The 12,235-nt window shown below is 47.2% G+C and overlaps 1 protein-coding gene across 2 annotated transcripts in view; it reads left to right on the top strand.

The window, feature by feature from the left end:
- Nucleotides 1–4,730, top strand: part of LOC142577822 (alpha-tocopherol transfer protein-like) — a 35,073-nt gene extending 30,343 nt beyond the window's left edge. For both annotated transcript variants that reach the window (XM_075687268.1, XM_075687267.1), the window contains exons 5-6: nucleotides 2,753–2,863; nucleotides 4,293–4,730. In XM_075687268.1, the coding sequence (XP_075543383.1) occupies nucleotides 2,753–2,863; nucleotides 4,293–4,457 (276 nt within the window). In that variant the 3' untranslated portion in view covers nucleotides 4,458–4,730. The remainder of the gene's footprint in view (nucleotides 1–2,752; nucleotides 2,864–4,292) is intronic.
- The last annotated feature ends 7,505 nt before the right edge of the window (nucleotides 4,731–12,235 follow it).

Here is a 12,235-nt window from a genome sequence, read left to right as displayed (position 1 = left end):
CATAAAAAGCACATATAAATGGAGAAAATCAAGCCCGTGGAAAAACACTAGAAAAACACCAGCAAGAAATACATGGGAACTGACTATCTAGATATTACTGCCAGGCGACCAAACAAAAGCAAACAGAACGTACAAAACACAATTCAATAAACATACCAAAAATTGAAAAAAAAGTATACTAATGCACATATCATCGCAATAAAAAGAAAACGATAAAAATGATAGCCTGGGCTTAACTGATTGTATGGTTAGAGTGACTGCCGAACATTTTCCGGGCTAGTTTGTGCAACTATGGTTTGGAGAAAGAAATGGCACGTAGCAGCGCTGATGAATTAAATGTGTCGGTATCACCGTGGACCATAGATTTCAGAGTTTGAGAACTCTGACTTCTACATGAAATCGAAGGGAGCAGGCCCATCACTTAATAAAAAAACACGGAACACATATATTTTCGTTTCTTCGATGAACTGCTTAAGATCGCATCTTTATTGTAAATCCACGTTAGGATCAGGCAATTCCCAGCTTATAAAGCTAGTTTATTGCCGGTGTCACATATTAACTGGTTGATAATAATAATTAGAGAGCAAGTCAGATCAATTGAATACTTTTATCAGAAAAGTCTGTGTATTTAGTAACGTTTGCGAAGTGCAAGACGAGTGAGCGAGCCGTTGCTGTGATGTACGACATGGCTGAAAGCACAATGAGCATAGTCATTGAACTTGTGACACGCTTCTACTTTAGGCAATATAGCTTGCTATCAACAATTACACCCTTTCCGCATGAACACAGCTCGCTTCTGCCTGGAAACAGTGGTGAATGCACCACGAACAGCGAAATGTCGTGGCCTTGATAGCGGGGTCGACATCGTCTGCACTGAGGGTATCGTGAGAAAAATGTGAGGTAACGCTCTATAACACGTGGTGCAGTTTGTCCTCGATGATGGCACGCCTCTGCGCTCCTCCATGGCAGCGCATTGCGCACTACGCCGGTTTCGGGGCCGCTTCGGAACAGTCTGATCAAGGATGCTGTTAAAGTAAATCCTTCATAAAAATGTTTCATTCACCGTGCTACATCTTCTAATAAAGTTTACTGACCTACAGTGCACAAACAAGCAAGCAAAAACAAGAACAGACGGCAAGCTGTCACACAGCGAGCTCAGGCTTTGTCGTCTGTCCGCAAACTTTTGCTTTTTACGCTTCACATAATTATACATGCAGGGATATGTTTTTTAAGAAAAAAAATCGAAATTGCATTCGTTTACGAGGATGCAAGCTGCTGTCACGACGGTGTCAGCATAAACTTGTGCGGCTGTCTACCGACAACTACAGAAAGCAACCGGTCAAGGACTGCCGCGTATTTCCCGCTCCCTCGGAACAACCCTCCCTGAAAAGCTGCTGAAAAGCTGCAGGCGGCAAAACAAGTCCGTGCTAGCGCCGTCTTTGCAGCAGCCACGAAAGCAGTTTACCATTATTTTCTTGAAAAGACGGGCAAGCAATTCTGCCAAATGTGACATCGAACGACGCAGACTCCCAAATGCGTTTCTCTTTCGCTAAATTTGAGCAAGAACCATGCAGCGGTAAGTGGAAAATCTTTTTTCGAACACTTTAAGCGGATTATGCACGTTCCTTTGCATCTGACTGACTGACTAACTGAATAAACTTTATTGAAACCGGCAAGAGGTGGTGGCTGGTCCCTGGCCTCCCACGTAGGGATGTCGAGGTGTTGCTTCTTCGCCGCCTCGCAGGCTGAGCAAATTAAATTATATTATGGGGTTTTACGAGCCAAGACTACCATCTGATTATGAGGCACGCCATAGTGGGGAACTCCGGAAATTTCGACTGCCTGAGGTTCTTTAATGAGCACCTAAATTTAAGTACATGGGTGTTTGCGCATTTCACCGTCATCGAGATGTAACCGCCGTGGCCAGGATTCGATCCCGCGACCTCGCGCTTAGCAGCCCAACACCATGGCCACTAAGCAACCACAGCGGGTTCATCTAAGCACAAGTCCTCATGTGTGAATGAAAAACGTTTTCTTTCACGTAATAATAAAGAAGAAAAAACTGCTATTTATGTGCTGCTTTTGAAGAGAATAAATCATTGTGACAGAGGAAATCGCCATTTCCTCTGTTCCACGGTCTCCTGGCACTTCGAGAACGATGCCATTCTGAAGGCACCACATCCTAGCATTTCCACGCACACAACAGCGGCGCAGAGCCAGCTTTCCCTCTAGGTAACTTTGTAAAAAAAACTTTGTGGCTGCATCTCTTCGATGGTTTTCCACTGAGCTAGTTGGTTCATGGCTGAAGACACTGGACTAAAGAAAGACAACATATGTCAGCTATGCCCTTGTTTTGCCTTGTGGTTTTAATCCAGCTGTTAAGCTTGCATTAGAAATGAGCCAACTAGCTCAGTTGAATACAATTCTCAGCGACGCATTTGTATTCTTCTTGTTCCACGTCTTCAGTGCAGTTGTCAAGCTCTCCTTTGAACCTATTACAATTTCACATCTGCCCTTACGGCATTCCGTTCTAGCCTTGGGCTGTCAAGCGATGAAAGATAACGTGTCTAAAAATTTTTAATCCTTTTTAGTGGCCTTTCATTTAGTAGACAACCTTTCTAGCGAGTTGATTGCCTTGTGTCAATATTAGAGAAGAAGGTGCTCTCGAGCACTATTAAATCATGTTTTCGTCGTAGATTTCCTAGTACGTTTATTGCGTTAATGACCGTTAAACTATGTTCAATTCTTGTAGGACTGTTTTCCTGTGAGGATCAAGGCAGTATACGTTATCAACCATCCTGCAATATTTGAGCTTTTGTACGCCATTTCCAGGCGCTTTTTGAAGGCCAAACTGGTACAAAGGGTAAGTACCGAAGAAGTGTTTCTTCGTCTCTATTACGTTTTTGAACTCTTTGTTGCACGTAAATTGCTGCACGTAAATTATGCGTTTATGGGCGTTAGAACATTCCAGGAACAAGATTGGCTAGAGCATTCGGCCCATGGAATCAATAAATTACAACAGTATAACTGTGATATCGTATTGTCATTACGGAACAGTGCTGCGATTTATCAGTGATGGCGGGGTTAATAAGCCTTTCGGTTATACTGAGTTACAGAAGAGACCACCCTAAATTCGTCGAAGAAAAGTTCAAGGGAATGATATTTTCAATTAGGGGCCCACCTATTATGCGCTTTTCTTTGTATTCTGCTTACAAACAACCGAAAAGAACACAAGAATTAGTCCACGTATCTTTTTGTTCCTTCCGCCAATTTCTTAATGAATGTACATGTGTATAGCGTTCGTTAAAAGAGATGTTAAAACGGCACTGATGTTGGCCGGTGACTACAAGTGGCACAGCAGGCACCATGTTGCACCTGCGCTGCAGTAGAGCTTCAGGATGAAAAGTGAACGCTCGTCTCGCACGCTCCACGGATCTCTGTAGCAGCAGAACAAGGCGTCAACGCAAGGCAGCCAGGACTGGGCAAAACTTGTACTCGTAGCGGTTTTATCTCTTTCAACAAAGCCTGTATATGTGCGCACAAGGTTGTCTTGAGTATGTAAGGTGGAACTGTCACAGGCCAATTCCAACGGTGCGAAGTGTCCGGTGAGACCGCAGGTGGCCACAAGTAGCATGGCATATAGTCTATAGTCAAAATGTCTCAGACTCTGCTGGCCGTGGCGGATGCTGCTGCTGCTGCCGGCTTATGCTGCTGCCTTTCCGGATAGCTCACACAAATAACAGCGCTCTTGACGAATCAGCTAATGTGTGTCGCCGCATTAGTACTTTGTGCGCTTCAAGTATCCCGATGGCCTGTTATTTTTCCTGCGGAATTACGCACTGAAACCACAAGCAACCCAGCAATATACTCGCCCCGAAATATTTACGCCTTCTTCACACAATTAATTTATTAAAGCGCAGGTTTCTATGGATTCTTTCCGAGGGTTTGGCGTGCCAGCTCGGTTGGCTTCTTGCCGAGTAAGGTGGACCGATTGTGGAGATAGTGCAGTAGTGAAACCGGGCTGATCCCTGGCTTCCGCGTTTTGTGGATTTGCCGAGCAGGCGCCGTCCTAGCTATGTCGTTGTTTAATGCGTCTCAGTTTTGTACGAACAGATTTGCAGCATATAAATAACCGCTTTTACGGAAGCTTAGCTTGGTATGGATTCGTAAATGTACTTTGGATCTGTATAATACTTAGCCATAAGGAGTCCGGGCGTTCATCACCTAAGTGCACTCTAGTTTTGATTAAAACAAACCATAACTTCCTGAATGAGATCTGGCATTCTTTCTAGATACGGCTATTTGGCTACAACATAGAAAAGCTGCACGACTTGGTTCCTGCTGACCTGATCTCAGTCGAGCATGGCGGCTCATACGAAAGTTACGACTACGACACGACTGAGAGGGAACTGATGAATGAAGAAGACTTCTTCGTGGAACTCAGCTCTTTCGGTTAGCTAGACAAGTCAACAGGAAAAAAAAATGCTAGAGTTAAACTCTTCTGCACAAGGTTATCGCTGAGATCCCCTCTGTTTCTTGGGTTTGTTTTTTGCATCGTCTACGCCTCATCGGCTATTGCCCAGCTAGTCAACTCAATTTGTTTCAGCACTTCTGTACGAAAACACAACAATGCTGGGACCCACAGAAAAGTTGGTGAAATGCAACTTGACTGGATGCTTGCCCCAACCCTTGGCAGAAACAAGAGACGCACGAAACTATACCTGAGTGATCCACAATAAAAAAAGAAATATTTACACTTTTTGGGTCTTTGTCTATGTTCTTAGATGAGTGCGAAGCTGGGCTAGGTACGCAACCAGCTTGCAGGCTCTATCTAATACAACGACACCGGCGATTTCTCGGCAGGATTAGCGTTGAGCTTGGTGTTTTCGGCGCAGTAGAGGAATACTCTGTCGCAAGGCAGTTGCAGTGACTGACAACTTATATGTGGCGTAGTGTGTATGCCTTGTGACATGAATGTGGTGAGTAAACGCAAAACATAACTGTTGCGCAGTGTTTTTTATAAGAAACCTCCGAAGAAAAATTGTTTTTAGATATCTGTGTCGAGAATTGTCACCATTGGGATATTTAGTGCTCGCGCCTGAGCTCACATCGGCACGCCGAGCCGTAACGCGCACAACAGGAACGTTGACGTGAGGGAAGCGCGCGTTATTCCGTTCCACGCGCTTATATACTATGTATGTTATCGTGAAATACGCGAATCCAAACGAGATGCGTCGGACGTACTCCCATTTCAAAAAGAAGAAGAACTGCCGGATCCTCTTAAAGGACCTGTGAAAAAGTTGAAGAAATGCTTCGGACGTACCTTTAGCCACAACCAAAAAGATCACCAGGTTTTTCGCCAGGCTTATTCGTAAGAGCACGTGCCAACGAATTACAACGTTGCGCATATCGTTAGTGATGAGGCCGTTCAGTGGCAAACATATGCTTTACGAACGCAAATACTTCGTGAATTCGGTCCCTAATTTGCCTATTCCACACTGTGCCAGGCTGCATAGGTGGACTGGCTCCACCGCATGAGCTGGAGTGTGACCAGCCATTGAAATGGTGTACCCCAATGTATCTTACAACAATTGTGGAGAGCGCGCTGTGCGAGTGCAATGCCCCCAGCTCTGTAGGCACGACAGCCCCACTACCTTTAATAAAACATGCATTACCGGAAGTACGAAAAAAAATTTAAACGAACAAATATTGGAGGCATCGGAGGTCGAGAGACGTTTGGCTGCCTGCCAAAGGGTCGCTCGACAGAAATATTAAAAAGAAAGAGAGCGGGGACATCTGTTTCCGCTGTCCTTTTCTGATGTTTCACAGCTGTAGTCTGACAACAACCTTGATTAGCGGTCGCTACAGATCGAATAAAAGTAATACAAAGCAAAAAAAGAAAATAGCGATATAAAGAAAAAAAAAGAACTTCAAGGCAAGGCCGCTATCGCTGCTCCGAGTATAGGAAACCGGAGTTGTGGGCCTCTGGAACCCGCCTCCTTGTTTCAGCCAGCTCTAACTTTTGCTTTCACTCTCCAACTGCCGCGAAGCACCAGCATGCTCCGCTCTGTTATCCGCTGTGTTCACACGGCGGAAAAGGAACGCTAGATACTTTCTCTTACGCAACACAGCTGATAGCGGGACAGCCAACTACACGACGCTACAAACAAACGATGGCTACGGGGTCGTGTTAGGCGAGAGAGCTGTTGGGGAAGGAAGCCGCAGACCGGGAGGGCGGGGGGAGGGCGAGAACCGAATATAAAGGACAAAAAAAAGGAAGAGAGAGAGTGATGTTCCAGGGCGTTCGCGCAAAACATATTTTTGTTCTTGCAGTCGATGTTGAGCAATGCGGCAGAAGTCATTCGCACGTTGCAAGAGCACGTGGATGCGCAGTTTCCTTTAGTCCGAAGCCCTGCTGGGCGGATGCAAGCTTATATGAGTGCACTTTTCTACTTCGGCTCCTAAGCGGCTTTTCTGCGCATTTCAGAGACCAAGAGCCCCAAGAGGAAAGCTGTGTACGGTACGTTTGTGTTTGGATTGTTTTGTCTCGGGTTTACTTGCTACATTCAATGGCGTTCGCAACTTATGACACATCAATTATTTACGTTGCGTTCATAGTACCCTATTGCAAGCAAAATATGCATTAAAAAGATTTTTTTCAGACTTTGTGCGAAGTTTTGATTATCCGCAAGTATTATAGCCAGCGTAGCGGTAGAGTGCGGGCTGCGTTCACATCTATGGATTCCCCAAACTCTACAACTCTCTCTCTGATGTGGATAGCCTACGCGAAGCGAATAGCACCCGTTAATTTTGACGACTCTAATTTTTAAACTCCCCATTGGTACTATTCGTCGCGTCCTCAATGATCCCCAATGCCATCGCCGTGACACATTTGCATGATGAAAATGTGATTTAACCACAACTGTGACTGACACAACTTTAACCAATTTTGACACAACTTTGACACAATTTGACACAACTTCGACACAATTTAACCACAACTGTACTATAAGCGCACACGTTTCCAGCACTTCCGAGATTTAAAAAAATCTCAGTGCCTTTACACTCTGTGAAGAAGGTTGACCAGCGAAGCTGTGTATGTGGGCCCCTTAATGGCGAACTGCACCTCCGCCGCGGCTCGGCCCGGCATCGCATCATCTTCGGGATCGGCCCACGTATGGGCACTGCTTAACTTCTGATTCACCTCCGCCGCGGGTCGGGCCGGTATTGCACTATTTCCGGGATCGGCTCACATATCAGGAGTCTTTTGCCTACGACGCGAAAATTTCCCTGTACGGTAGAGGTATACAGCCTTCGCTGTAAAACTTCAAATATGTTTTGTCAGAGATAAAACAAAGCGAGCCTGAACAGTGCTGGGATGCTATACCGGATGCCCTGAATTTGGAAGTTTGTCACCTCCGCGAGGCTCCATCGACGCCCTCAGATGAATGAGGCAATAATGTTAAGACATTAAAGTCAACCCTGAGAACGCCTCCAATTTCATTTTCTTATTTAGATTCACTCTTGAGTTATCACCACTTGGGCGTTACCTTATGGACGGCCGAAAAAGAACTCACATGGTCAAACCGTCGGTGCCTCCTTTCAATTTTTTCGATCACTCCGGTCAGTGCATTACCCACAAAAGCAAGCTGTAGATTTATTTTTTTTCTTTAACGCATTCGAAAAAAAAAGAAAGCAAGGGAATGGCGCGAGAATGCGCCGCGCCTGCACTGTTCGCGTTCGATGCTGGATAGACAGGTAATGTCCCAAAGAGGAGATACACCCGCGAAGCGCCCCAAAAAGGCGTGACGAGCTGCTTGCGCCGAGTGTGTAGTACAAAGATAGCGGTACAGTCACGGTGCTGCGACATTATTATGTTGCGTTGATAACGATTAGCTGTGGTGGCGCGAACACTGCCCAATGTTATTTGCTTGGAATGACGAAGCGGCGTACGCAGGGTGCGCTCGTGTTGACATACGTGGCTCTATCTCCACACTTTGTTGTTTGCTGATTTCGGTCTCTCCGCGCTATCGTTGTTGACCTACTGCCGTCCAGAAAATTCAGATGAACGAGAAACTCGGGGCATCCTGCATAGCACCACTGAGACCCTAATTCAGAATAACTTTTTAAACGCTAGAACTGTTCGAAAGAGCAATTTCCAGCCAGTCCGGGTACTATATACTTATAAGCGCGGCAATGCGCGACTGAGGCAGAGTAGGAAGAAGTGTGTGCGCGCGTTGGTTCGCCTGTACTCCGTGCCGGTTGATCCTTCCCTGTGGCTTCCTCCTGGACCTCCTTTCACTCTGTAAATAAACATCTTTCGTAAAATTTTTGGTGGAGGTGCGCGACGGACGCTTTTCCGACGAGCTCAGTTACCTGGCGAAACTTGTACAACGTATGTAGAGGCTGGTTTGAAACTATGCGGAATCGTCAGCGCCACTATGACAGACAAAGACAAAGGAGGACATCTGTTTAAAGGAATCGCTGAATATGTTTATATTTCTTTATAGCGAAGGAAGATCTTAGTACTCCCTCTAATTTGAAGAAACATGCCGGGCGGTTGAAGCGCTGATAATGAGAAGGATTGGACCAAAGTTCGCACGCTTGGAAAATATCAACACTATTGCAAGTGTGTACGTCCCAGCCCATGACGACATGTCATCGGTGATACGGCAAGTGGTTAAAGAAGAGCTCAAATGCCTTAAAGTTGTTGACAACACTCACGTGTGCCATCAGTGTGCATTTGACGATCGCTCTCATGTGCTGCCGGCCACCTGGGCACGTCACAGTTACCGAGAGCCAGGCAGGCCTACGCTGATTGCCCGGAAAGCAGCAACTTGCGACTGCAACCGACAAGTCTGGGACGCCGGCAAGATGCACCACAACGATATGTTCTGCGGGCTCCGCCCTCCTAAAACCCGCCTGCGAGTTCGTTTTCCCCCGTGACACCCATTTGGCCGGTGTCACCCTTGACACACCGCGACTCCAGCATTTGCTACAGCTGTGGTGTGCCTGGGCACATTGCTAGGTATTGCCACCGCCGCCATCAGCGTGCCCCACGGTGTAATGTCTATACGACCCGTGTGCCCACTGACGAGCCCTGGCCGCATCCCACTTGCTTCCTCCGGCTGCAGCAGGGACGTGCGAACCGCAGTGACTCCTCTGTTTCCGAGTGCAGCCTCAAACCACCGCCGGCACGACAACGGTGCTCTCCGTCACTCGTTGCCACCACCGCAGCTGGGAAACTAGCTGCTGCAACCGCGGCGGCGAGGCCGCAATATATTCATCATCATCAAGACCCCACCCCCTTGTGAAATAACATTTCAAAACAAAGTTCGTGTTTCAGTTGACAATATGAGTACTTTTGCTTTAATTGATATCTCTTAGGAGCGCGTTTAAAAAAAATCACCTTGGACAAAAAAGTTGTTTTCTTGGGATCGGAACGCTACCTTTCGCGGAGTTGGCGGGGAAATGTTACGCCCACTTGGATTTGTTCTGTTTCCCTTATGGTAGGAGACCAGACATTTTGGAGTGAATTTACTGTGACTGTATGCGCGACGCATGACATTATTTTTAGGAATTGATTTATTACGTGAGTACGGGGCAACATTGCATTGTGGCATTGACGCGATTTCCCTTCGCTGCGACGCGTGAACTTCAATTACAGATAAACCCAGTGATGCCGTGGACGTTCTCTCCGCGTCGCAAGATGTACGTTTGTCCCCTCAGACTGCAATGTTTGTACCTGTCAACACTTCTCGCCTTCGTACGGGTTCCTGCTGTGCTTTAGCCGAGCCTGATTATAACAACGCACTTAAGAAAAAATGTGATAGTCCATCGCTCCCTCATTGTCACCATTGATGGTTGTACTCGTTTGTGGACAGCGAACGTTTCAAACGAATACATAACTTTCCCGCGGGGACTTAAACTGGCAAGCTTTGACGAATAAGCCATTGTCAACGTCGGAATGGTCAAAATATCAATTGGCGGAAAGAAATTCACCCCCGAGTGCAGCCATGGTAATTCTGCTGGCTTTAAGCGCATGATTAACAAGTCGCTGTCTTCTAGTGAGCAGTGTGTGCTTCAAGGAGTGCTCGCTCGCTACGCCACAGTGTTTGAGTTTGCTCAAGACCAACGAGCGTTCCATACACCACTGGCATCTCGTACGCGACAACGCATCTATACAGGGCAAGCGACGCCAATTCGTCAGAAGCCTTATTGCGTTTCACCTTCAGAGAGAAAAGTCATCGGTCAGCAGGTCGAGGAACTGTTACGGGAAGGAGGAATTGAGGTACCTTGTAGTCCACGGGCTGTTCCTGTGATCCTAGCCAAGAAAAAAGACAACTCATGGAGGAAGGAAGGAAAAAAGTGGAGAAGGAAAGGAAGGGAGGTTGACCAGTTAAGCTCAACCGGTTTGCTACAACTCATGGAGATCCTGTGTGGACTATCGCCGCCTGAACACCGCCACAAAAGAAGGCGTATACCCCCTACTACGAATAGACGGTGCCGTCGACTGCCTCCACTGCGCACAAGGCATTCTGGAATGAGGACGCCTCTCCAAAGCTGCATTCACCCAATAGAAATGATGTTTATTCTCTCTCTCTCTCTCCACTGCGCATCGTACTCCTATTCTGTTGATTTGCGGTCAAGATATTGGCAAATTACAATGCACCCCTCACACAAGACGACAGCCTTTGGAACACCTGAGGGTCTCTTTGAGTTCAACGTTATGCCATTTGGATTATGCAACGCTCCAGCGACATGCGAGCGATTTATGATACCGTGCTCCGCGGAATGAAATGGGAAATTTGCATGTGATATTTATACGACGTCCTTATATACGGCCGGACGTTTTACGAGCACAATCAGAGCCTGTCGGTCGCTCTTGACTGCATCCAGCAAGCTGGCTTTATTTTAAACTCCAAAAAATATCATTTCCGCATGTGTCAAGCTCTCGTACTGGCTTCCTGGTCTACAAAGGCGGCTTACGACCAGACCGCGAAACGATAGCAGCGGTTCGCGACTTCCAACAGCCACAGACGGTGAAAGACTTGCGAAATTTTTGGGCGTTTGCTCATATTTCCGGTTGTTTATCAAGCGTTTCGCACAGCTTGCCTCTCCCGTCACGTCTCTCCTTCACAAAGGCACCCCATACTTGTGGACTGCTGACTGTGAGTCTGCGTTTCAACAACTGAAACTTTTGTTGACTTCTAGACCAGTTCGGCGGCAGTTTGACCCGGAGGCGTCAACTGAGTTGCATACTGACGCCAGTGGTGTGGGTGTTGGCGCTGTGCCTGTTCAGAACTGCGGTGGTCGCCAGCACGTCTTTGCTTATGCTAGTCGGACACTTACAAAAGTGGAGAGAAACTACACCGTTACTGAACTCGAGTGTCTAGCAGTCGTCTTCGCCATTCAGAAGTTCCGTCCCCGCCTGCACGGCCGCGCATTCATGATAGTGACTGGCCATCATTCGCTTTGTTGGCTCGTTGGGCTTCGTGACCCAACTGGCCGGTAGAGCTTTTCGGACAACTACAAGAGCGGACGGTGTCACACGGATGCAGACTGCCTATCCCGTCTCCCTTCGCCGCACACTAAGGCGGACGATGATGACTTCGATCACTAACTAGCTTCAATATCTTCCGAATTTCTAGACCTTAGTACCTTCGAGAGCGAGCAACGTTGCGCCCCTACCTTGAAGTTCCTGCGGGCAGCTGCACACGAGACAGCAGGAACAGCACCGTTTACTTTTCGTAATGGTTTTCTGTATAAAAAATGGCCAGGCTTAGCTTGGTTAAGCCAAGAATGCGTTGCATATTGCGCGAGTTGGGGCCCAGCTTTTCCTCCGGCTGTCGTGACGTCACGTCACGTGGTTGCGCTAAAGGTCAATGGTGGCTGCCCGGCCGCGCCCAAGGGCTGAACTGAGTGATTGCAAGATGCAACGCATAAAAATAGAAGCAACTTAATAACAAACATAGCAAACTTAAAAGAGAATAGACCCACATATGAGACGCGCAGTAATGAACAATGGCTCATACCCTCAATGGTGGCTGCCCGGCCGCGCCCAAGGGCTGAACTGAGGGATTGCAATATGCAACACATAAAAATTACTCAGCTGATGGTCCTCCATTGCTCCTAGTTTTGCCCAAAAACCTGCACCTTGCTGTATTTCGTTCCATGCATCACGATATCACGTCCGGGCGCCTTGACTTCGCACGCACGTTACACCGACTTCGCC

The sequence above is a fragment of the Dermacentor variabilis genome, chromosome 4 (genome assembly GCF_050947875.1).
Source record: "Dermacentor variabilis isolate Ectoservices chromosome 4, ASM5094787v1, whole genome shotgun sequence".
Taxonomy (NCBI): Eukaryota; Metazoa; Arthropoda; class Arachnida; order Ixodida; family Ixodidae; genus Dermacentor; species Dermacentor variabilis.
This window is presented reverse-complemented; position numbering and strand designations above follow the sequence as displayed.